This window comes from Leucoraja erinacea, chromosome 6 (assembly GCF_028641065.1).
Source record: "Leucoraja erinacea ecotype New England chromosome 6, Leri_hhj_1, whole genome shotgun sequence".
Lineage (NCBI taxonomy): Eukaryota > Metazoa > Chordata > Chondrichthyes > Rajiformes > Rajidae > Leucoraja > Leucoraja erinaceus.
The window spans coordinates 82,032,475-82,058,644 of NC_073382.1; the positions used below are offsets into that span (position 1 = coordinate 82,032,475).

At 53.8% G+C, this 26,170-nt stretch overlaps 1 protein-coding gene across 1 annotated transcript in view; it reads left to right on the forward strand.

Annotated features, from left to right (window-relative positions):
• fhip1b (FHF complex subunit HOOK interacting protein 1B) overlaps positions 1 to 25,688 on the forward strand; it is a 38,305-nt gene extending 12,617 nt beyond the window's left edge. Inside the window, 9 exon segments of the mRNA XM_055637585.1 lie at positions 6,172 to 6,330; positions 11,219 to 11,305; positions 12,792 to 12,959; positions 14,153 to 14,232; positions 14,437 to 14,609; positions 17,687 to 18,766; positions 21,677 to 21,855; positions 23,883 to 24,045; positions 25,257 to 25,688. Of these exon segments, the coding sequence (XP_055493560.1) occupies positions 6,172 to 6,330; positions 11,219 to 11,305; positions 12,792 to 12,959; positions 14,153 to 14,232; positions 14,437 to 14,609; positions 17,687 to 18,766; positions 21,677 to 21,855; positions 23,883 to 24,045; positions 25,257 to 25,552 (2,385 nt within the window). The 3' untranslated portion in view covers positions 25,553 to 25,688.
• Positions 25,689 to 26,170: the final 482 nt, after the last annotated feature.

Genomic DNA, 26,170 nt, shown 5'->3' on the forward strand with positions numbered 1-26,170 from the left:
ACATTTGGGAACGGCTTCAGTTCCATTGGAGGAGACGGGTGGAATATTGGGTTGGGGATCACACCATTGGGGGAGCAGACCCAACGGGTCTGCACTTGGTCTAGTACCCCTTAAATCCGTTAGCCCTAAGAGCTAAGTCTAACTCTCTCTTGAATGCATTAGTTTCCTTGGTTTACAGGCGCGCTGATACATTCTGGTTGGAAGCTGCACCTTGACCGGGCTGTTCTGGTGCAGCAATTCAAGAGGCAGGAGCGTTTATCTTCACATGGACTGCAGCAATCAAATTGCAACTTGCTGCCACTTTACAAGCCCATTAGACGCAACAACAAATAAATCTACACTACCTTATCACTTACTCCAAGTAGACTCAACCATACCAAAGTACATAAGCAAACATACTGGTGTAAAGTCCAGTGGTTCGGCACTGAGTAAGGCTGTGGTTATGTTGTGCAACAGCCAGATGGTTCATAAGGCCATAAGATTCACCACCCTCTGACTAAAGACATTTCTCCTCATCTCCTTCCTGAAAGAACGCCCTATAATTCTGAGGCTGTGCCCACTGGTCCTCGTGGAAACATCCTCTCCACATCCACTCTATCCAGTCCTTTCACCATTCTGTATGTTTCAATGAGGCACCCCATCATCCTTCTAAACTCGGCTGGGAAGAAGCTGTTCTTGAACCTGGAGGTCCTGTACCTTCTTCCCCGATGGTAGCAGCGAGATGAGAGCGTGGCCAGGATGGTGTGGGTCTCTGACGATGCCGGCTGCCTTTTTGATCCTGCAGATTCCTTCAAAGGTGGGGAGGTCAGTACCTGCGATAGACCGGGCATTGTCCACCGCTCTCTAGATCCCCTCAATATCTCGTTATTTATCTATTTATTTATTTATTTACTTTGACAATCAAAGATATAGAAACATAGAAAATAGGTGCAGGAGTAGGCCATTCGGCCCTTCGAGCCTGCACCTCCATTCAATGTGATCATGGCTGGTCATCCAACTCAGTATCCCATCCCTGCCTTCTCTCCGTACCCCCTGATCCCTTTAGCCACAAGGGCCACATCTAACTCCCTCTTAAAGATAGCCAATGAACTGTGGCCTCAACTACCTTCTGTGGCAGAGAATTCCACAGATTCACCACTCTTGGTGTGAAAAATGTTTTTTTCATCTCGATCCTAAAAGACTTCCCTCTTATCTTTAAACTGTGACCCCTTGTTCTGGACTTCCCCAACATCGGGAACAATCTTCCTGCATCTAGCCTGTCCAACCAGTGTACGTTTCTATAAGATCCCCCCTCAATATTTATTCAAATATTAAATAATATATACAGTACAGTAACATACAAAACAGAACCCACCACCGACAAATGATAAACTATTGTACAAGTATCTTACATCCTTGTCGAGGGTCCATTCCCCCCCCACCGCGGTGCCCAGCGGTCCCGGAAATCCCCCAGGGTGCCCGTGGAGCCTCTCTAACACCAGCTGGGCACGAACGTAACCCCGGGAATAGGGGCAGGAAGCCGGCTCGGGAAGAGCCCTCTTCCCCCTGGCGCCGTGACTCGCGGATGGCCAGCTTGGCCAGTAGCAACCCAACCGGGACATCTTCAGCCCTATCCTCTCCTCTACGTACACGGTGTCCAGAGATGAGGATGGTGGGTGTGAAGTGCAGCCAGATGGCAAGGAGAAACCCCTTTAGATATTGGAACAGGGGCTGCAGCCTCACACACTCCATATACACGTGGAACACAGACTCTTCCAGCCCGCAGTAGTGGCAGGCGCCTGGCGAGTCTGTGAACCGCGAGAGAAACAGGTTGCAGGGGACACCCCGGTGCAGTACCCTCCACCCCAGGTCCCCAGTGTAGAGGGGGAGAATCCCTGCGTAGGGGGACCCCCACTGGGGGCCGCCCTCGCGACCGGAAGGCAACACCGACCGCCATATGGTGTCCGGACGTTGGACCAGGGCGAGGAAGTGCAGGGTGTGGAGGAGGAGCCCGTACAGGACGCGCCTCCCTGCGTCTCGGAGGGTGTCGTGGAAAGGCGGCTCAAGTTGTGTGGGACCGGCTCCCGGGAAGGATTACGGCGCCTGGGTCCGACGAATACTTCCGGCTGAGCGGGGGTTTGCTCAGTCGCAAGTACTCCACTCCCTCGAAACTCCCCTCCCCGCACCCAATGGGGTGGGACAAGGGCCGGCTGCTTAGATCCCTTCAATGGTCTGGAGATGAGTATCTGTGATGGACCGGGCAGTGTCCACCACGAGATTTAATAGCAACCGGAGGGGCAACCTCTTCACACAGAGGGGGGTGTGTGTATGGAACGTGCTGACAGAGGAGGCAGTTGAATGAATGGATAAGTTTATTGGCCAAGTATTCACATACAAGGAATTTGCCTTGGTGCTCCGCCCACAAGTGACAACATGACATACGGTGACAGTTAGGAATGACACATAAAACATGAAACATTAATAATAAAACATTATTGATCAAACATGTGAATTAAACAAAATACCACAGCAAAAGGAGGCTACAGGTTTTTTGTTATTGTGTAGAGCTACTACTCGTGGGAAAAAGCTGTTTTAATGTCTGGCTGTGGCAGCTTTGACAGTCCGCTGTCGCCTTCCAGAGGGAAGTGATTCAAAGAGTTTGTGGCCAGGGTGAGAGGGGTCAGAGATGATCTTGCCCGCTCGCTTCCTGGCCCTTGCAGTGTACAGTTCGTCAATGGAGGGAAGGTTGCAGCCAATAACCTTCTCAGCTGATCGGACGATTCGCTGCAGCCTCCAGGTGTCGTGCTTGGTGGCCGAGCCAAACCAGACCATGATGGAGAAGGTGAGAACAGAAGGTGATGACAGTGTAGAATTGGGCCATCATTGCCTGTGGCAGATTGTGCTTCCTCACCTGCCGCAGGAAGTACATCCTCTGTTGTGCCTTTTTGATTGGAGTCAATGGTAGCCCCCCCACTTAAGGTCCTTGGAGATGATGGTTCCAAGGAACTTAAAAGACTCCACAGATGTGACTGTGGTGCTGTTGATGGTGAGGGGGGGAGGGAGCTCTCCTAAAGTCTACAATCAATTTCACTCTTAAAAGCATTGAGCTCCAGGTTGTTGCTACGGCACCAGGACGCCAGCTGTGACACTTCCTGTCTGTAGGCAGATTCCTCCCGATCCTGGATCAGTCCAATCAGGGTTGTGTCATCCGCAAACTTGAGAAGCTTGACAGAGGAGTCGGTGGAGGTGCAGTCGTTGGTGTAGAGAGAGTAGAGGAGAGGGGAGAGTACGCAGCCTTGCGGTGCACCTATGCTGAGCGTTTGCGGGCCCGAGATGTGCTTTCCCAGCCTCACATGCTGCTTCCTGTCTGTCAGGAAGCTGGTGATCCACCGACAGAGGGGTTCAGGCACAGTCAACTCAGAAAGTTTGGAGTGTAGTAGCTCTGGCACAACGGTGTTGAATGCAGAGCTAAAATCAACAAACAAAATCCTCGCATAGGTCCCCTGGTGGTCCAGGTGCTGTAGGATGAAGTGCAGGCCCAGATTGACTGCGTCATCCACAGATCTATTGGGCCGATATGCAAACAGCAGAGGGTCCAGCATGAGGTTTGTGATATTTTTCAGCCACAGAGGGCAGTGGAGGCCAAATCACTGGATGGATTTAAGAGAGTTAGATCGAGCACTAGCGGCTAGTGGAATCAAGGGATATGGGGAGAAGGCGGGCGGGGGTTATTGATTGGGGACGATCAGCCATGATCATAATGAATGGCGGTGCTGCCGAATGGCCTCCTCCTGCACCTATTTTCTATGCTTCTATGTTTCAAAGCCTTTCAAGGGTCTTCATGACTACAGAGGTCAGTGCGACAGGCTGGTAGTCATTAAGACCAGTAATCCTTGCCTTTTTGGGTACAGGGACAATAGTGGAGACTTTAAAGCAGGTAGGGACAGTGCAGGTTTGCAGGGACTGATTAAAAATGTCTGTGTAGACAGTTGTTCGGCACAGAGCTTGAGGGGGAAACATTGTCCTGTCCTGGAGATGTCCGGATTTTCTTTCTTCTGAACAGCCTTTCCACCTCCTCTATTTTTATTGTTGGTGATGGAGTAGTGATGTTGTGCAGCACGGAGGGTGTGGGTAATTGGGTGCGAAGTGGTGATTGGAGAGGGGTGGGTGGGAAAGGGTCCAGTCTTTTCCGACTGGAGTCTTGCTTTAAGTCGGTGTGAAGTGGTGAATAGGGAGGAGTGGGTGCAGAGGGGTCCAGTCTTTGCAGACTTGGGTCTGGCTGTGTTGGTTGGGGAGGGGGTACCAGGGTTACGTTTCTGCTTGTCAAACCTGCAGTAGAGCTCATTCAGGTCGTTGGTCAGCTGACGAGTGTCCAAAGAGCGGGGGGGCTTTCCTCTTGTAGCTGGTGATTTCTTGCAAGCCCTTCCAAACTGAAGAAGAGTCACTAGCTGAAAAATGCTGGAGAAACTCAGCGGGTGAGGCAGCCAGCATCTGTGGAGAGAAGGATCTTGACCTTAAACATCACCTATTCCTTCTCTCCATAGATGCTGCCTCACCCGCTGAGTTTCTCCAGCATTTTTGTCTACTCAGCAGATCTGGCATCATGCATGGAGAACATAGATAGGTGACGTTTCGGGTCGGGACCCTTCTTGAGACCACTTGTTCTCCAAAGATGCTGCCTGACCCGCTGAGTTATTGCAGCATTTCGTGTCTTTTTCTGTAAACCAGCATCAACAGTTCCTTGTGTCTACTAAGGCTCGGAGTGATATGTACCAAACACAGGCAACTGGGACTAGCATGGACAAGTTGGGCCAAAGGGCCTTTTTCTGTGCTGTATGACTCTCTGACATATCAGTATTGGGCGGTAGAGTTGCTGCCTTACAGCACTTGCAGCACTGGTGACCCAGGTTCCATCCTGACTACGGGTGCTGTCTGTACGGAGTTTGTACATTCTCCCCGTCACCTGCGTGGGTTCACTCCGAGATCTTCAGTTTCCTCCCACTCTCCAAAAACGCACAGGTTTGTAGGTTAATTAGCTTGGTATAAGTGTAAATTATCCCTAGTGTGTGTATGATATGGTTAGTGTGCGGGGATCGCTGGTCGGTGCGGACTCGGTGGGCCGAAGGGCCTGTTTCGGCGCTAAATCTCTAAACTAAACAGTGGCCAGACAGATAACCTGTCATCCTTGTCGACTTGGAGACATGTGGGATTGGTGACCGTTGGCAACCTGCCAGGGCATGGGTATTGGGTAGAAGAGAGGTGGGGTGAAGCAGTGGGGGGGGGCGGCAGGAAGGCCTGTTTCTGTGGCGTATGACTTGGACTGTCAGCTAAGCCACGTCCTGTGATCTTGCTAGCTGTCAACCACTGGTGTTTGAGGTGGGAGAGGGGGAATGGGAGGCAACGAGGTTGTTGAGGAGATTAGGGGAAGGAAACGGAAGGGCCGGGGAGAGGGAGGAAGGAGTACTAGGTTGGACTAGTGTAGATGGGGCGTGTTGCTCGGTGTGGGCAAGTTTCCACACCATCACTCTGTGTCTCTCTGTCTCCCTATCTCTGTGTCTCTGTATCTCTGTCTCTCTGTGACTGTGATTCTGTGTCTCTGTGTCTCTGTCTCAGTGTCTCTGTGTCTCCGTGACTGTGTGCCTTTGTGTCTGTGTCACTGTCTCTGTCTCTGTGACTGTGTGTGCCTTTGTGTCTCTGTGTCACTGTGTCTCTGTGACTCTGTGTCACTGTGTCTCTGTGTCTCTGTGACTGTGCGACTGTGACTGTGCCTTTGTGTCTCTGTGACTGTGTGACTGTGTGTGTCTTTGTGTCTCTGTGTCACTCTGTGTCTCTGTGACTCTGTGTCACTGTGTCCCTGTGTCTCTGTGACTCTGTGTCTCTGTGACTATGACTGTGTGTGCCTTAGTGTCTCTGTGTCACTGTGTGTCTGTGTCTCTGTGTCTCTGTGACTGTGTGTCTCTGTGTCTCCGTGACTCCGTATCTCTGTGTCTCTGTGACTCTGTGACTGTGTGTCTCTGTGTCTCAGTGACTCTGTGTCTCAGTGACTCTGTATCTCTGTGTCTCCGTGACTCCGTATCTCTGTGTCTCTGTGTCTCTGTGTCTGTGACTCTGTGACTCTGTGTCTCTGTGTCTCCGTGACTCCGTATCTCTGTGTCTCAGTGACTCTGTGACTGTGTGTGTTTGCCCCACCAGGTGCTGGCCACGGGGCTGAGTGCACTTTACTCCTCACTGCCTCGCAAGATCGAGGTGCGGGGAGACGACTGGCATGCCCTGCGGCGCGAGGACTGGATGGGGGTCTCCTCCATCACCATGTTCATGAACTCGCTGGAATTCTGCAACGCAGTCATCCAGGTAGGAGCCGCTCCCGTCTCACCCACCAGGGCCCCCAGCAAACAGGGGGGGGGGGGGGTCCAGCAATGCAGGGGGTCTAATCCAGCGATCGGATGGGGACGTCATATATAGAGTAGCAAATCCATGGGAGTGGTTCAGGGGGTTTATATATAGAATAACAGATCCCTGGGAGTGGGTTACAGCCTAGGGTTTTAATCACAGAAACATAGACAATAGGTACAGGAGTAAGACATTCGGCATTTCCAGCCAGCACCGCCATTCAATGTGATCATGGCTGATCATCCACAATCAGTACCCCGTTCCTGCCTTCTCCCCATATCCCTTGATTCCATTAGCCCTAAGAGCTAAATCTAAGTCTCTCTTGAAAACATCCAGTGAATTGGCCTCCACTGCCTTCTGTGGCAGAGAATTCCACAGATTCACAACTCTCTGGGTGAAAAAGTTTTTCTTCATCTCAGTCCTAAATGGCCGACCCCTTATTCTTAAACTGTGACCCCTGGTTCTGGACCCCCCCCAACATGGGGAACATTTTTTCCTGCATCTATCCCTTAATATGTTTCTATAAGATATCTTCTCATCCTTCTAAAATCCAGTGAACACAAGCTCAGTCGACCCATTCTTTCCTCATATGTCAGTCCCGCCATCCCGGGAATTAACCTGGTGAACCTACGCTGCACTCCCTCAATAACAAGAATGTCCTTCCTCAATTTGGGAGACCAAAACTGCACGCAATACACCAGGTGTGGTCTCACCAGGGTCCTGTACAACTGCAGTAGGACCTCCTTGCTCCTATACACAAATCCTCTCGCTATGAAGGCCAACAGGCTTTCTTCACTGCCTACTGTACCTGCATGCTTACTTTCAGTGACTGATGTACAAGCACACCCAGGTCTCGTTGCACCTCCCCTTTTCCTAATCTGACACCATTCAGATAATAATCTGCCTTTCCTGTTCTTGCCACAAAAGTGGATAACCTCACATTTATCCACATTATACTGCATCTGCCATGCATCTGCCCACTCACCCAACCTATCCAAGTCACCCTGCAGCCTCACAGCATCCTCCTCGCAGCTCACACTGCCAGCCAGCTTTGTGTCATCCGCAAACGTTACATTTAATTCCCTCGTCTAAATTGTTTATATATATTGTAAACAACTGGGGTCCCAGCACCGAGCCTTGCGGCACCCCACTAGTCACTGCCTGCCATTCTGAAAAGGACCTGTTAAATCCTACTGTTTGCTTCCTATCTGCCAACCAGTTCTCTATCCATGTCAATACCCTGCCCCCAATACCATGTGCTCTAATTTTGCACACTAATCTCTTGTGTGGGACCTTGTCAAAGGCTTTTTGAAACTCCAGATACACCACATCCACTGGCTCTCCCTTATCCATTCTAGTTTTACTTTAGCTTAGTTTAGTTTAGAGATACAGCGCGGAAACAGGCCCTTCGGCCCACCGGGTCCGTGCCGACCAGCGATCCCCGCACACTAACACTATCTCCACACACTGGTCAATTTTTACATTTACACCAAGCTAATTAACCTACAAACCTGTAATTCTTTGGAGTGTGGGAGGAAACCAAGGATCTCGGAGAAAACCCACGCAGGTCACGGGGAGAACGTACAAACTCCGTACAGACAGCACCCGTAGTCGGGATCGAACCCGGGTTAGTCAAGCATGATTTCTCCTTCATAAATCCATGCTGACTTTGACCAATCCTGTCACTGCTTTCCAAATGCGCTGCTATTTCATCTTTAATATTTGACACGAACATCTTCCCCACTACCGATGTCAGGCTAACTGGACTATAATTCCCCGTTTTCTCTCTCCCTCCTTTCTTAAAAAGTGGAGTTACATTTGCTACCCTCCAGTCCACAGGAACTGATCCAGAGTCGAGAGAACATTGGCGAATGATCACCAATGCATCCATGATATATTAGGGCCACCTCCTTCAGTATTCTGGGATGCAGACCATCAGGCCCTGGGGATTTATCTGCCTTCAATCCCAATAGTTTACCCAACACCATTTCCTTCAGTTCCTCCCTCCCACTAGATCCTCAATCCCCTAGTATTTCTGGGAGATTGTTTGTGTCTTCCTTTGTGAAGACAGAACCAAAGTACTTGTTTAACTGTTCTGCCATTTCCTTGTTTCCCACTATAAATTCACTTGTCTCTGATTGTAAGGGACCTACATTTGTCTTCAGTAATGTTTTCCTCTTCACATATCTAAAGAAGCTTTAACCGTCAGTTTTTATATTCCCCGCAAGCTTTCTTTCTTTCATGCTCTATTTCCCCCCCTCTATTTCCGCCCCTTTGTCCTCCTCTGTTGAGTTCTAAATTTCTCCCAGTCCTCCGGTTTGCTGCTTCCTCTGGCCAATTTATATGCCTCTTCCTTGGATTTAACACTATCCTTGATTTCCCTCGTTAGCCATGGTTGAGCTGCCTTCCCCGTTTTATTTTTCCGCCAGACAGGAATGAACAATTGTTTGTAAGTCAACCATGCGGTCTTTAAATCTTTGCCATTGCCTCTCCACTGTCAACCCTTTAAGTACCATTTGCCAGTCAATCCTAGCCAATTCCCGTCTCATACCTTCAAAGTCTCCTTTCTTTAAGTTCCGTAACCTAGTCTCTGAATTAATCGTGTCACTCCCCATCCTAATGCCACCATATTATGATCACTGTTGCCCAAGGGGCTTTGCACAACAAGATCACTAACTAATCCTTCCTCATTACACAATACCCAGTCTAGGATGACCTGCCCTCTTGTCAGTTCCTCTACATATTGGTTTTTAAACCCATCCGTATACATTCCAGGAAATCCTCCTCCTCAGCGCCATTACTAATTTGGTTGGCCCAATCTATATGTAGATTAAAGTCACACATGATAACTGCTGTACCTTTGCTACACACATCCCTCATTTCCTGCTTGATGCTATCCCCAACCTCCCTACTGCTGTTTGGTGATCTGTACACGACTCCAACAAGCGGTTTCTGCCCTTGGCTATTTCGCAGTTCTACCCATACCGACTACAGCATCCAAGCTAATGTCACTACTTCTATTGCATTAATCTTCTCTTTAACCTGCAATGCCACCCCACCTCCTCTTCCTTTCTGTCTATCCTTCCTGAATATTGAATACCCCTGCATGTTTAGATCCCAGCCTTGGTCACCCTGGAGCCATGTCTCCGTAATCCCAACTATATTATATTCCTTAACAACTAACTGCGCATTCAATTCATCCACCTTATTACGAATGCTCCTCGTATTAAGGCACAAAGCTTTCAGGTTTGTTTTTCTTTTCTCCCTTCTACCTGCTGCTTCTGTCCCCCTTGTATGTCCCTCTGTCTCCTTGCATTGGTTCCCATCCCCCTGCCCTGTTAGTCACAGAGTGATACATCATGGAAACAGGCCCTTCGGCCCAACTTGCCCACCATCAGCCATCTACACTGGTCCCACCTGCCTGCGTTTGGTCCATATCCCTTCAAACCTCTCCTATACATGTCTAACTGTTTCTTAAACGTTGGAATAGTCCCAGCCTCAACTACCTCCTCTGGCAGCTTGTTCCATACACCCTCCTGTGTGAAAAAGTTATCCCTCAGATTCCTATTAAATCTTTTCCCCCTCACCTTAAACCTATGTCCTCTGGTCCTCGATTCCCCTACTCTGGGCATGAGACTCTGTGCATCTACCCGATCTATTCATAGAAACATAGAAACATAGAAATTAGTTGCAGGAGTAGGCCATTCGGCCCTTCGAGCCTGCACCGCCATTCAATATGATCATGGCTGATCATCCAACTCAGTATCCCGTACCTGCCTTCTCTCCATACCCCCTGATCCCCTTAGCCACAAGGGCCACATCTAACTCCCTCTTAAATATAGCCAATGAACTGGCCTCAACTACCTTCTGTGGCAGAGAGTTCCTCTCATGATTTTGTACACTGACCTTTGACATGGGTGGGAGATTGCAACCTTCACGTGGTCCGCCCTGTTTCGACTAATGCAATCAACCTGGCGTGCACAATCAAATAAGATGAAATAGAACAAGTTGTCCAACAACTTTAGGCTGTGCACGCCATACGCAAGAAGAAGAAGACCTTTGAAGTGACCTTTTCTGCACTCTCTTTCCTGTTAACCGCTCGAAGGGCCGAATGGCCGCCTCCTGCACCTATTTTCTATGTTTCTACATTTTCTATGTTAACTGCACACATACGCTTCCACGTTGTTGACCCCCCCCCAAACCTGTCTCCAAGTCGACAAGGGGTCCGTGGAGTTTGTATATAGAATAACAGAGTTTAGAAGGATGAGAGTGAATCTCATTGAAACATATAAGATTGTTAAGGGCTTGGACACGCTAGAGGCAGGAAACATGTTCCCGATGTTGGGGGAGTCCAGAACCAGGGGCCACCGTTTAAGAATAAGGAGTAAGCCATTTAGAACGGAGACGAGGAAACACTTTTTCTCACAGAGAGTGGTGAGTCTGTGGAATTCTCTGCCTCAGAGGGCGGTGGAGGCAGGTTCTCTCGATACTTTCAAGAGAGAGCTAGGTAGGGCTCTTAAAGATAGCGGAGTCAGGGGATATGGGGAGAAGGCAAGAACGGGGTACTGATTGGGGATGATCAGCCATGATCACATTGAATGGCGGTGCTGGCTCAAAGGGCCAAATGGCCTACTCCTGCCCCTATTGTGTATTGTCTATTGTCTATTGTCTAACAGATCCCTGGGAGTTACAAGGTGGATCTAATCCAGGGGTTTGGGGAGTTTAGCATAGGCTATGCTCCAGCACTGTGTTCTGTTTGAAGTGCCGTTAGCTGTTGGTGGGAGGAGGGAGGGCTGGTGTATGGGAGCAGGTTGGGCTGATGCTGACCGGGGCTCTCTGCTCTGCACAGGTTGCTCATCCTCTGGTCCGTAACCAGCTGGTGGAGTACGTGCACAATGGATTCCTGGTGCCAGTCATGGGCCCTGCACTCCATAAGGTAAGGCAGCGAGCGCCCTCTCCCACCTGACTCTGTGACTGTGAGGAGGTACACCTCACCATTCCCCCTGCCAGGCTCGGACTCCCCGCACCCCTTCGGTCACTGGCTGAGGCCCACATCCCACACAGTCCCTCACCGCCTCCCCTCTCCGCAGGTTGGGGTCACGGAGGTTGGGGTCAGGGGTTACGGAGGTTGGGAATCAGGGGTTCATAAATGATAGGTGCAAGATTAGGCCATTCGGCCCATCAAGTCTACTCCGTCATTCAATCATGGCTGATCTATCTCTCCTTCCCAACCCCATTCTCCTGCCTTCCCTGACACCCGTACTAATGAAGAATCCATCTGTCCCTGCCTTAAAGAATACCCATTGACAGCCTCCACAGCCGTCTATAGACACAAAGTGCTGGAATAACTCAGGGGATCGGGCAGGATCTCTGGGGGAACAGGATAGGCAACATTTTGGCTTTGAACCCTGCCTCAGACTGCGGTTGGGCGAATGATGGTTTCAAAGGTCTTTTATTGTCACACGTACCAATTATGGTACAGTGATATTCGTATTACCATAAAACCGTACTAAAAAAAAGCACCAAGGCACACAACTTTATAAAAGTTGACATAAACATCCACCACAGTGGATTCCCCACATTCCCCACTGTGATGGAAGCCAATAAAGTCTAATCTTCTTCCCTCTTTAATCTCCCGCGGTCGGGGCAGTCGGTCCATCCGCAGTCGGGGTGATCGAAGCTCCCGTGTTGGGGCGCACAAAGCTCCCGTGTCGGGGTGGTCGAAGCTCCTGCGGCTTGGAGCTCCCGTAGTCGATCTCAAATCAGGGACTGCGAGCTCCACGGTGTTAAAGTCCGCAGGCTCCCGCCGTCTCCAGCAAAGGCCCACAACTCCGCGATGTTATGCGCAGTGCGGACGGAGATACGATACGGAAAATGTGGCATCTCCGTCGAGGTAAGAGATAAAAAATAAAGTTTCCCCCAAACCCCCTCCTCCCCTCCCCCCCCATATAAAACAAGCTGAAGAACACTAAAAATACAACAAGGAAGGAAGGGACAGACAGACTGTTGGCGAGGCAGCCATTGCTGGCGCCAGGGTTACAGAGGTTGTTGACCAAGGATAGGGGGGCGAGGGCTGGGGGGGGGAGCGTTACAGAGGTTGGGGGGGGCGGGACGAAGGCTGGGGGGGGGGTGTTTGTGGAGGTTGGGTGACCATGGGTTGGATACAGAGGTGCAGTGTGGCGACTGTACGCTGCTGTGACCTCCACATACCTGGACCTCCTGGGGATCTAGGGTTGAATTACGGAGGTTGGGGATATGGAGGTTTGGATCGCGGGTTGAGGGGTCACGGAGGTTGGGGTCGAGGGCTGAGGGTTACAGAGGTTGTGGGTGGAGGGTGGTGGGGGTTACTGAGGGTGGGTGTTGCGTGCATGGGTTGAGTCTGGCGGTGCGGTGTGGTGAGCGTACACCTCTACCCTCCACAGACCTCCATCGAGGAGATGATTGCCAGCACGGCGTACCTGGACCTCTTCCTGCGCACGGTCACAGAGGTGGCTCTGCTGAAAACCTTCCTGCGGTTCATCGTGCTGCACCGGCACGAGAACATCACCATCCTCGACACGCTCATCAGCCGCATCAGCAGCAACTCCAGGGTGAGACCCCCCACCTCGCCGAGACACCCCACCTCGCCGAGACCCCCCCTCGCCGAGACCCCCCCTCGCCGAGACCCCCCTCGCCGAGACCCCCCCTCGCCGAGACCCCCCCCTCGCCGAGACACCCCCACCTCGCCGAGACCCCCCCCTCGCCGAGACCCCCCCTCGCCGAGACCCCCCCTCGCCGAGACCCCCTCGCCGAGACCCCCCCTCGCCGAGACCCCCCCTCTCGCCGAGACACCCCACCTCGCCGAGACCCCCCCTCGCCGAGACCCCCCCTCGCCGAGACACCCCACCTCGCCGAGACCCCCCCTCGCCGAGACCCCCCTCGCCGACCCCCACCTCGCCCGAGACCCCCCCGCCGAGACCCCCCCTCGCCGAGACCCCCCTCGCCGAGACACCCCCCCTCGCCGAGACCCCCCCCTCGCCGAGACCCCCCCCTCGCCGAGAGACCCCCCCTCGCCGAGACCCCCCCTCACCGAGACCCCCCCTCGCGAGACCCCCCCTCGCCGAGACCCCCCCCCTCGCCGAGACCCCCCCCTCGCCCCCCCGACCCCCCTCCTTGACCCCCCCTCGCCGAGACCCCCCCTCGCCGAGCCGAGACCCCCCCTCACCGAGACCCCCTCCTCGCCGAGACCCCCTCTCCGCTGAGACCCCCCCCTCACCGAGACCCCCTCCTCGCCGAGGAGACCCCTCCTCGCCGAGACCCCCCCTCGCTGAGACCCCCCCCCTCACCGAGACCCCCCCCTCACCGAGACCCCCCTCACCAAGACCCCCCCCTTGCCGAGACCCCCCCTCACCGCGATCCCCTCCTTGCCGAGACCCCCCCTCACCGAGACCACTCCTCGCCGAGACCCCCCCTCACCGAGACCCCACTCCTCGCCGATCCCCCCTCCTCGCCGAGACCCCCCCTCACCACGACCCCCTCCTTGCCGAGACCCCCCCTCACCGCGACTCCCTCCTTGCCGAGACCACTCCTCGCCGAGACCACTCCTCGCCGAGACCCCCTCCTCGCCGAAACCCCCCCTCACCTCCACTGCTACTCACTGAGACCCCTCCTCGCCAAGATCCCCCCTCGCAGAGACCCCCCCTCACCGGTTGGATGCAGCCACAGACACGGCTGACTTGCTGCGTGCCTGCGTGTGTGCATGGGTCTGCCTGCGGACACTAACTGTGTTCTCTCCTCTAACCAGCTCTGCATGGTCTCCCTCAGTCTGTTCCGGACCCTGCTCACACTCAACTGTGAGGACATCTTGCTGCAACTCGTTCTCAGGTAGGGCAGGGGGCAAGACCCATCCTCCCCTCTGCAGCCCTGGGGGGATGGGGGTGGGGACAGGGACCTGGGGAAAAACTATCGTACTCGGGGTGGGGGGGGGGTGTGGAGTTGTGGGGTGGGGGTGGGGGGGGGGGGGGTGTGGAGGGGGCATTGCCGTGTTGCGGGGGTCCGCTCACACTAACCCCTCCCACCTGTGGCCAGGTACCTGATCCCCTGCAGCCACGTGATGCTGAGCCAGCGCAGTGCGGGTGAAGGAGCAGGACCTGTACGGGGGAAGACGGCCGACAAGTTCCTGTCCCTCATCCCCGACTGCTGCAAACCCCACAACCTGGCCTGTCCCGAGCGTGAGGAGGAGCACGCCGTCTGGTCCAAAGGTCAGTGTCTGACGGGGGGGGGTCAGTCCTTAACGGGGGGGGGTCAGTCAGTCCCTGAAGGGGGAGTCAGTCCCTGAAGGGGGGGGGTCAGTCCCTGACGGGGGGGGGTCCCTGAGGGGGGCTGCCCCTGGCCCTGGTGGGGGGGGGGGGGGAGGGTGGAGGTCTATGCACAGTGGGAGTGGGATAGTATAGGAGGGGAGGAGGCGCACTCTGTGGGTGAGGGTTTAGGGTGCAGGGGTGTGGGCAGTGCGCTGTGTGGGTGAGCGTGGAAGGACAGGTCGGGGGTGGGCAATGTGGGGCAGGCAGGGTGTTGGGATCGGGGCTGCTGGGGGTGGGGTGGGGTAGTATGGGGAGGGGTGGACAGGGTGTGGGGGGTAGCTGGGGTGGGGGAAGGGTAACGGGGGTGGGGGGGGGGGGGGGGGGGGAGAGAGTGAGTATGAGATGTTGCCAGGAATAGACCGGGCAGACGCACAGAGTCTCTTGTCCAGAGTTGGGGAATCGAGAACATGGGTTTGAGATGAGTGGGGGGGTGGAAAGATTTAATAGGAACCTGAGGGGGTCACTTTTTCTACACAGTGGGTGTATGGAACGAGCTGCCGGAGGAGGTAGTTGAGGCTGGGACTATCGCAGCGTTGAGGAAACAGTTAGACAGGTACATGGATAGGGTGGGTTTAGAGGGATATGGGCCAAACGCAGGCAGGTGGGACTAGTGTAGATGGGACATGTTGGCCGGTGTGGGCAAGTTGGGCCAAAGGGCCTGTTACCACACTGTATCACTCTGCCTCAGTACTGTCCCTCATTACTGCCAGTATTTGAGTGGAGGGGCGGGGGGGTGGTGCTGGATGTGAGGTCCAGTCCCAGGACACTGGTCAGCTCAGCGAGCAGCAGAGTGGTTTCACTGTCCACGGCACAGGGCAGTGCCCGCTGTGGACCGGTGGGCAGCTGCTCCACCTTGTGGCTGATACGCTTTACTGCAAAGATAGACACAGAATGCCGGAGTAACTCAGTGGGACAGGCAGCATCTCTGGAGAGAAGGAATGGGTGACGTTTCGGGTCGACATCCTTCTTCAGACTAATTGCTAATCTTGTGTACTCCTACTTTCCTGCATTTGTCCCATAGACCTCTAAACCCATCCCATGTGGCACGGTGGTGCAGCGGGTAGAGCTGCTGCCTCACAGCGCCAGAGACCCGGGTTCGATCCCGACTACGGGCGCTGTCTGTACTGAGTTTGTACGTTCTCCCCGTGACCTGCGTGGGTTTTCTCCGGGTGCTCTGGTTTCCTCCCACATTCCAAAGACGTGCAGGTTTGCAGGTTAATTGGCTTCTGTAAATTGTCGCCAATGTGTCGGATAGAACGTGATCACTGGTGGACCCGAAGGGCCGAAGGGCCTGTTTCCATGCTGTATCTCTAGAACCATCCATATATCTGTCAAAAGTGCTTGTCAATGTCATAATTGTACCGGCTTGTACAGCTTCCTCTGGCAGCTGGTGCCAGATACAGACCACCCACTGAGTGTAGAAGTTGCCCCTGACGTCCCTCTTAAATCTCTCCCCTCTCGCCTTAACCCTGTGCCCTCTAGTTGTAGAATCCTCTACCCTGGGAAACAGACTGTGAGCGTTCACTTTATCCGTGCCCCTCATGATCTTGTCCACCTCAATAAGGTCACCCCTCAGCCCCCTACGCTCCAAAGGACAAAGTCCCAGCCTATCCAACCTCTCCCTGTAACTCAAGCCCACAAGCCCAGGTAACATCCAGGTGAATCTCTCACTTACCCTTGCTCACAGGTTGCAGCATTCTGAACCTTTCCTTCATCCTCAATTGGTTGCTGTATTCTTGTTCTTGTTCATTAGTCTATGAAAGTAAGCATGCAGGTACAGCAGGCAATGAAGAAAGCGAATGGCATAATGGCCTTCATAACAAGAGGAGTTGAGTACAGGAGCAAAGAGGCCCTTCTACAGTTGTACAGGGTCCTATTGAGACCACACCTGGAGTATTGTGTGCAGTTTTGGTCCCCTAATTTGAGGAATGACATTCTTGTTATTGAGGGAGTGCAGCGTAGATTTACAAGGTTAATTCCCGGGATGGCGGGACTGTCATATGCTGAGAGAATGGAGCGGCTGGGCTTGTATATTCTGGACTTTAGAAGGATGAGATGGGATCTTATTGAAACATAAGATTGTTAAGGGTTTGGACGCGCTAGAGGCAGGAAACGTGTTCCCGATGTTGGGGGAGTCCAGAACCAGGGGCCACTGTTTAAGAAAAAGGGGTAAGCCATTTAGAACTGAGACGAGGAAACACTTTTTCACACAGAGTTGTGAGTCTGTGGAATTCTCTGCCTCAGAGGGCGGTGGAGGCCGGTTCTCTGGATACTTTCAAGAGAGAGCTAAATAGGGCTCTTAAAGATAGCGGAGTCAGGGGATATGGGGAGAAGGCAGGAACGGGGTACTGATTGGGGATGATCAGCCATGATCGCATTGAATGGCGGTGCTAGCTTGAAGGGCCGAATGGCCTACTCCTGCACCTATTGTGTATTGTATTGCGTTCTGTGGGGGAGGGTGGGGGGGAGGGGGAGGTAGGGGGGGACGGAGAGGTAGGGGGATGGGTGGGGAAAGGGGGGAGAGGTAGGGGGAGGGGGTAGGGAAGGGGAGAGATAGAGGGGAGGGGGGAGAGGTAGGGAGGGAGGTGTGGGGAGAAGAGTCGGGGGAAGGGGGAGAGGTAGGGGGGAGGGGTGGTGGGGGTGGAGGGGGTGGGGAGGGGAGAGGTAGAGGGAGGCGTGTGGGAGATGACCATGGTGTGGGAATGAATGCGGAAATGGGTGAAACAAAAAAGTAAACGACGGACAGGTAGGGGGGAGGGGAGAGGGAGAGGTGTGGGGGGGGGGGATAGGAAGGGGGAGAGGTAGGGGGGGGTTTGGGGGGAGGGGGAGAGGTGGGGAGGGGGTTTGGGGGAGAGGTAGGGGAGAGGTAGGGGAGAGGGTTTGGGGGGAGGGGCAGAGGTAAGGGAGGGTTGTGGAAGGACGTAGAGGTAGGGGCGGAGTTCTGTGTAGCCGCACTAACTGCTGCCCCTTGCCCGCAGCTCATGGCAGCCCCAGCATCGACAGCTCGACAGTAACGGCAGCGGTGCCCAAGCCGGCCACGCCCAGCCGCATCTCGCTGTTTGCGCGGCAGCAGAGTTCGGGCCCGGAGGGGGCCAACGTGCCGCGGTCCCCGGGGGGGCCCCCGGGAGAGCCGGCCCCCTGCAGCCCCTCCCACGGGCGCTGGGAGGAGGTGGGCGAGCTGGACTGCAACTACCTGCAGTACCTGCGTGATGCCCGGATGCACATTGACCGCTGCGTGTGGGCCTGCAGCCAGTGGTCAGCCCCCTACGATGGCTGCCAGCCCCACCCTGGCTCGGCGCTGCCCCCCCCCGCCGACATCGACACCGTCCACCTGCGCATGGACCACTTTGGCCCCGAGCGGCCGCGCTCCGGGCCGGAACTGCCCACCACGGACAGCGGGCAGGGGCAGGGGCAGCGGCTGGAGAACGGGCAGTGTGACGGGCCACCGGAGGTGACTGCCACCAACCCACACAGCAAGAAGAGGGGCCTGCGGAGAGGGAGGGAGGGCCGGGAGCGGGGGCCGGTGGATGACCCCCTCTCCGGCCGCGGTGAACACGCGGCCCTGCTGAACGGGGTGGGCGAGGAGGAGAGGGGCTCGCTGCCCGCCGCTGCCCGGGAACACCCAGACACCTGCCTGCTGGTCAAGAAGGTGCGGAGGAACGGGCCCGAGAGGAGCGGCCCCCGCAGGGAGGGTCCCGGGGCCCGGGGAGGGGCCGGAGAAGCCCCCGACGGACCGGCCGCTGGTCCCGGCAACCCGGCGGGCAGCGAGTCCGTGGACAGGCTGATCGACGAGCTGCTGGACAGAGCTCCGGCCGAAGGTAACGGCAGGAGTCTGAACGTGGAGAGGTTCTCGCAGGAGCTGCTGGAGATGGAGGCACGCATTGGCAGCTGGACGCGGGCAGACCAGGGTGTCGCGGGCACCGAGGAGGTGGCAGAGGAGGAGGCAGAGGAGGAGGGGAGCGCGAGGACGACAGGCCCACCCAACACCGGGCTGAGGAGTGCCAACCTCCCGCCAGCTTGGCCAGGGTGGAACCCAGGGTGCCCATCAGTGGGCAGCTGATCGAGCAACAGGGGCAACCCTACACAGGTGAGTCACACCCCAGGTACAGGTATACCTTACACAGGTGTGTCACTTCCCCAAATACATGTACAGTTACAGGTGTGTCACTGCCCCAGGGACAGATACAGTTACATGTGTGGCACTGCCCCAGGTACAGGTGTGTCACTGCCCCAGGTACAGGTGTGTCACTGCCCCAGGGACAGGTGTGTCACTGCCCCAGGGACAGATACAGTTACAGGTGTGTCGCTGCCCCAGGGACAGGTACAGGTGTGTCCTTACACAGGTGTGTCACTGCCCGAGGTACACGTACAGTTACAGGTGTGTCGCTGCCACAGGTACAGTTACAGGTGTGTCCTTACACAGGTGTGTCACTACATGTCACTGCCCCAGGTACAGTTACACAGGTGTGTCACTGCCCCAGGTACATGTACAGTTACAGGTGTGTCACTGCCCCAGGTACAGGTAAATCACACTCCAGGTACACGTACAGTTACATGTATACCCTACACAGGCCTGCTCAACCTCTCCCTAGAGCTGAAGCCCTCAACATGCTTGGAATTTTATTTCCGCACCCTTTCCAGCTTAACAACATCCTTCATACAGTAAGAAATAGACAATAGGTGCAGTGGTAGGCCATTCGGCCCCTTCGAGCTAGCACCACCATTCAATGTGATCATGGCTGATCGTCCCTTGATTCCGTTAGCTAAGAGCTCAATCTAACTATCTTGAATACATCCCAGAAGGGACATCTCGTTAGTAAGCAGCGCGCTGCGACACTCTATTAGGTTAAAACCTGTAGCTCCCTCATGCCAGGCCCCACAGCAGGCAGTGCACCATCCGATGTTATAGACCTGAAGGTGGACAAAATTGCTGGAGAAAACTCAGCGGGTGCGGCAGCATCTATGGAGCGAAGGAAATAGGCAATTGCCTATTTCCTTCGCTCCATAGATGCTGCCGCACCCGCTGAGTTTCTCCAGCAATTTTGTCTACCTTCGATTCTCCAGCATCTGCAGTTCCTTCTTCAAGATGTTATAGCCCTGCTGATGTGAGACCACAGCATATGTAGCCACAGGTTCAGCCACGCACTTCATTCCAAACACCCCATTCTCATCTCACTCACCCTCACCCTCCACCTGACTTTCTCTGCATTTTATTCTGGGACCTTATGACCTTATAAGGGATAGGAGTGGAATTAGGCCATTCGGCCCATCTATCATGGCTGGTCTATCTCTCCCTCCTAACCCCATTCTCCTGCCTTCTCCCCGTAACCCCCTGACACCTCTGACTTGATCTCATCCATTATTTTTTCCCCTGTGTCTTACCCTCTCCTCTCCTCTTTCTCTGCTTTTTTCTCTTTCCCTCCCTTTCTCCCCCTGTCTCTTTACGGCACCCCCCTCTCATTCTCACATGTGATCATTCTTAGAAACATAGAAAATCGGTGCAGGAGTAGGCCATTCGGCCCTTCGAGCCTGCACCGCCATTCAATATGATCATGGCTGATCATCCAACTCAGTATCCTGTACCTGCCTTCTCTTCATACCCTCTGATCCCTTTAGCCACAAGGGCCACATCTAACTCCCTCATAAATATAGCCAATGAACTGTGGCCTCAACTACCCTCTGTGGCAGAGAGTTCCACAGATTCACCACTCTCTGTGTGAAAAAAGTTTTTCTCATCTCGGTTTTAAAGGATTTCCCCCTTATCCTTAAGCTGTGACCCCTTGTCCTGGACTTCCCCAGCATCGGGAACAATCTTCCTGCATCTAGCCTGTCCAACCCCTTAAGAATTTTGTAAGTTTCTATAAGATCCCCTCTCAATCTCCTAAATTCTAGAGAGTATAAACCAAGTCTATCCAGTCTTTCTTCATAAGACAGTCCTGACATCCCAGGAATCAGTCTGGTGAACCTTCTCTGCACTCCCTCTATGGCAATAATGTCCTTCCTCAGATTTGGAGACCAAAACTGTACGCAATACTCCAGGTGTGGTCACACCAAGACCCTGTACAACTGCAGTAGAACCTCCCTGCTCCTATACTCAAATCCTTTTGCTATGAAAGCTAACATACCATTTGCTTTCATCACTGCCTGCTGCACCTGCATGCCTACTTTCAATGACTGGTGTACCATGACACCCAGGTCTCGTTGCATCTCCCCTCTTCCTAATCGGCCACCATTTAGATAATAGTCTAATTTCCTATTTTTGCCACCAAAATGGATAACCTCACATTTATCCACATTATACGGCATCTGCCAAACATTTGCCCACTCACCCAGCCTATCCAAGTCACCTTGCAGTCTCCTAGCATCCTCCTGACAGCTAACACTGCCCCCCAGCTTCGTGTCATCCGCAAACTTGGAGATGTTGCATTCAATTCCCTCGTCTTTCATTCATTCCTGTCCCTCCCTCCATCATAACACCAACACTTTCTCTCCTTCCTTCCTTATCTCTCTCTCTCTACCCCCTCTTTCTCCCTCTCTCTCTCTCTCTCTGTCTCCCTCTCCCCTGCACCCTCCCCTTCAGTCACAGTGAAGTGTTTGTGTGACTCTCTAACTCTGCCAGTCTTTCTCTCTCTCTCTCCTCCCCTTCTCAGCTCTCCCTCAGCCATCGAGCTCCTCCTCTTCCTTTCTCCTTTCTTCGCCCCCCTCCTCCCCCCCCACCCCACATCAGTCTGAAGAAGGGTTTCGGGCCAAAACGTTGCCTATTTCCTTCGCTCCATAGATGCTGCTGCACCCGCTGAGTTTCTCCAGCACTTTTGTCTACCTTCTCTCTGTCTCTCTCTCTGTCGCTCTCTCTGTCTCTCTCTCGCTCTCTCTCCCTCTCCCTCTCCCCTGCACCCTCCCCATCAGTCGCAGTGCCGTCTTGGTGTGAGTCTCTAGCTCTGACAGTCTCTCTCTCCATCTCTCTCCAGGGTCGTTCATTGCTGTGTTGTTCACCAAGCTGGAGAACATGTTACAGAACTCGCTGTATGTCAACTTCCTGCTGACGGGGATCATTGCCCAGCTGGCCTGCCACCCCCAGCCCCTCCTGCGTTCCTTCTTGCTCAACACCAACATGGTCTTCCAGCCCAGCGTCAAGTCTCTCATCCAGGTGGGTGTCAGCCCCCTCCCCCCAGCATCAGCAACAGTGTTTATTGCCACGTGTACCGAGCTTTTCTTGTTGCGTGCTAACCAGTCAGCGGAAAGACAACACATGATCACAATCGAGCCGTCCACAGTGTACAGATACGGGATACAGGGAATAACATTTAGCGCAAGCTAAAGTCCGATTAAAGATAGCCCGAGGGTCTACAACGAGGTCGATGGGAGGTCAGGACCGCTAGTCGGTCTCTAGTTGGTGAGAGGATGGATCAGTTGCTTGATAATAACTGAGAAAAAAACTATCCCTGAATCTGGAGGTGTGTGATTTCATAGGTTCTTCTTGCCTGATGGGAGATGGGAGAGGAGGGAGTGACTGGGGTGAGAGTCATAGAGTGATACAGTGTAGAAACAGGCCCCTCAGCCCAACTTGCCCACACCGGCCAACATGCCCCAGCTATACTAGTCATAGAGTGATACAGTGTAGAAACAGGCCCCTCAGCCTAACTTGCCCACACCGGCCAACATGCCCCAGCTATACTAGTCATAGAGTGATACAGTGTAGAAACAGGCCCCTCAGCCTAACTTGCCCACACCGGCCAACATGCACCATCTACACTAGTCCCACCTGTCTGCTTTGGTCCATATCCTTCCAAACCTGTCCTATCCATGTACCTGTCTGTTTCTTAAACGATGGGATAGTCCCAGCCACAACTACCTCCTCTGGCAGCATGTTCCATACACCCACCACCCTCTGTGTGAAAAAGTTACCCCTCAGATTCCTATTAAATCTTTTCCCCTTCATCTTGAACCTGTGTCCTCTGGTCCTCGATTCCCCTACTCTGGACAAGAGACTCTGTGCATCTGCCCGATCTATTCCTCTCATGATTTTATACACCTCTATAAGATCCCCCCTCATCCTCCTGTGCTCCAGGGAATAGAGACACAGCCTATTCAACCTCTCCCTGTAGCTCACACCCTCTAGTCCTGGCAACATCCTCGTAAATCTTCTCTGTATCCTTTCCAGCTTGACAATATCTTTCCTATAACATGCTGCCCAGAACTGAACACAATATTCTAAATGCGATTCCACCAATGTCCTCTACAACTGCAACATGACCTCCCAACTTCTATACTCAATACTCTGACTGATGAAGGCCAAAGTGCCAAAAGCCTTTTTGACCACCTTATCTACCTGCGACTCGACCTTCATGGAACCATGAACCTGTACTCCTAGATCCTTCTGCTCTACAACACTATCCAGAGGCCTACCATCCACTGTGTAGGTCCTGCCCTTGTTAGACATCCCAAAATACAACACCTCACACTTCTCTGTATTAAATTCCATCGACCATTCCTCCGCCCACCTGGCCAATCGATCCACATCCTGCTGCAAGATCGTTCACAACCATCTTCACTATCTGCCTGATCTAAATAGAGACTGATCCTTGATGATGCTGCTGGCCTTGCCAAGGCAGCGTGTAGATGGAGTCAATGGAAGGGAGGTTGGTCTGTGTGATGGTCTGAGCTTCGTCCACAAGTCTGCGATTTCTTGCGGGTCCTGGATGGAGCTGTTCCCAAACTGTGCTGTGGTGCATCCCGATAAAACGCTCTCCATGGAGGTGGACAAGATCACGAGGGGCCCGGGTAAAGTGAACGCTCGCAGGCTGTTTCCCAGGGTAGAGGTTTCTACAACTAGAGGGCACAGGGATAAGGTGAGAGGGGGGAAATTTAAGAGGGACCTCAGGGGCAACTTCGACACTCAGAGGGTGGTCTGTATCTGACACCAGCTGCCAGAGGAAGCTGTAATAGTGGATACAATGCCGCGCTGTGGGGGAGGGGGGGGAAGGGGGTGAACTCGGTGGGGGGGGGTGACGCACTCGGTGTGGGGGGGGCGGTTAAGGGGGGGTGCTGCACTGTGGGGGGGAGGGGGAGTACAAAGGAACATTGTAAGGGTGTTGCAATGTGCCGACAGACTCTCCCACAACTAGGGGTGAGGTCACGTTGCGGCTCTCCCTGACGCTGCCTCTCTCCACCCAGGTGCTCGGGACGGTGAAGAACAAGATTGAGGTGTTTGCTGCCTCTCAGCACGACTTCCCCACCATGCTGTACAAAGCCCGCAAATAACTCATCGCCCGGGGCAAGCTGGACTGGTCCGAGTCGCCCAACTCTGTACCCCCACTACGTCGGTCCGAGAGCCTCGGTAAATCCCCCCTCAACCCCCCCACACTTTCCCCCTCCCCCCCTCCTCCCGTCCGCTCCTCTGCCGTGTCCCGTGTGGTGCAGTGAGGAGCTGTGTGTGACGGTTCATATGTGTGTGACTGTTCATGTGTGTGTGACTGTTCATGTGTGTGTGACTGTTCATGTGTGTGTTTTCGTTGTCTCTGTACTGTACACTGACAATGACAATTAAAATTGAATCTGAATCTGAATCTGACCATGTGACTTGGATAGGCTGGGTGAGTGGGCAAATGCATGGCAGATGTAGTATAATGTGGATAAATGTGAGGTTATCCACTTTGGTGGCAAAAACAGGAAAGTAGACTATTATCTGAATGGTGGCCGATAAGGAAAAGGGGAGATGCAACGAGACCTGGGTGTCATGGTACACCAGTCATTGAAAGTAGGCATGCAGGTGCAGCAGGCAGTGAAGAAAGCGAATGGTATGTTAGCATTCATAGCAAAAGGATTTGAGCATAGGAGCAGGGAGGCTCTACTGCAGTTGTACAGGGTCTTGGTGAGACCACACCTGGAGTATTGCGTACAGTTTTGGTCTCCTAATCTGAGGAAAGACATTCGTGCCATAGAGGGAGTACAGAGAGTTCACCAGACTGATTCCTGGGATGGCAGGACTTTCATATGTAGAAAGACTGGATAGACTCGGCTTGTACTCGCTAGAATTTAGAAGATTGAGGGGGGATCTTATAGAAACTTACAAAATTCTTAAACGGTTGGACAGGCTAGATGCAGGGAGATTGTTCCCGATGTTGGGGAAGTCCAGAACAAGGGGTCACAGTTTAAGGATAAGGGGGAAATCTTTTAGGACCGAGATGAGAAAAAAACATTTTTCACACAGAGAGTGGTGAATCTCTGGAATTCTCTGCCACAGAAGGTAGTTGAGGCCAGTTCATTGGCTATATTTAAGAGGGAGTTAGATGTGGCCCTTGTGGCCAAGGGGATAAGGGGGTATGGAGAGAAGGCAGGTACAGGATACTGAGTTGGATGATCAGCCATGATCATATTGAATGACGGTGCAGGCTCGAAGGGCCGAATGGCCTACTCCTGCACCTATTTTCTATGTTTCTATGTGTATGACTGTTCATATGTGTGTGACGGTTCATGTGTGTGTGTGCCTGTGTTTGTGTGTGTGTGACATTGTCCATGAATGACACTGCCGTGTCCCGTGTGTTACAGTGCGGAGCCGCAAGCCGTCACTGGGCGAGCTGATCTTGCGCCACACCAACAGCCCGACGCGGGCGCGCCAGGCGGCACAGCTGGCGTTACAACATGTCCGGGAGGGGCAGCTCCTCCACTCGCTCACCGGCAGCTCCATCTTCAAGGGCTCGGCCGAGAAACAGAACGAGGCGCTGCGGGTGAAGAACGCCGTCTACTGCTCGCTCATCTTCTCCGAGTTCCTGAAGGAGCTGGCTGCCATTGCCCAGGAGCACGCCGTCACCTCCCCCTTCCTGCTGATCGACCGCGAGCACTGAGTGAGGGAGCGCGCGCGGGGTTGACACAATGCCCAACTCCTCCCACAGTGAGGGAGAGCGCAGGGTTGACAGATGCCCTCCCTGCCCCACAGTGAGGGAGCGTGGGATACACAGACACCTCCCCCTTGGTGCTCCCCCTCCCGGGCAGACCCGCCGTTCCGTGCAGCAGGTAACCGCGCAGCCCCGTCTGCTCCAGCTCCAGCTCCAGTGCAGGGAGCACACACTCCACCACAAACACCTCCTCAACGGCAGCTGCCATCTGAATGTACAACTACCCACTCACGCCCTGTGGCCACGGCTCCCCCCCCCCCTCCCCCACTGTCACAAGCTCCCTCCTCACATACGTACACTGCGCACACATGTACACATACACACACACACACTCTGGTCTCTGCCCCTGCAGTCCTAGCCCACCCCACAGGGAGCAGACTCCCCAGAGAGTGAGGGAGGGGCACTGGGGAACCATGTACCCGTCCCCCCCCCAGCTGTCCAGTCACACCGCCGATCAATGGATGTAAAGCAGAGATTTCTGCCGTGTAAATATTGCAATATTTTTTTAAGAAACACAACTTGTCGGTGTTGATTCCTGCCTCTCGTTCTCACTACTTGAATGGTCAA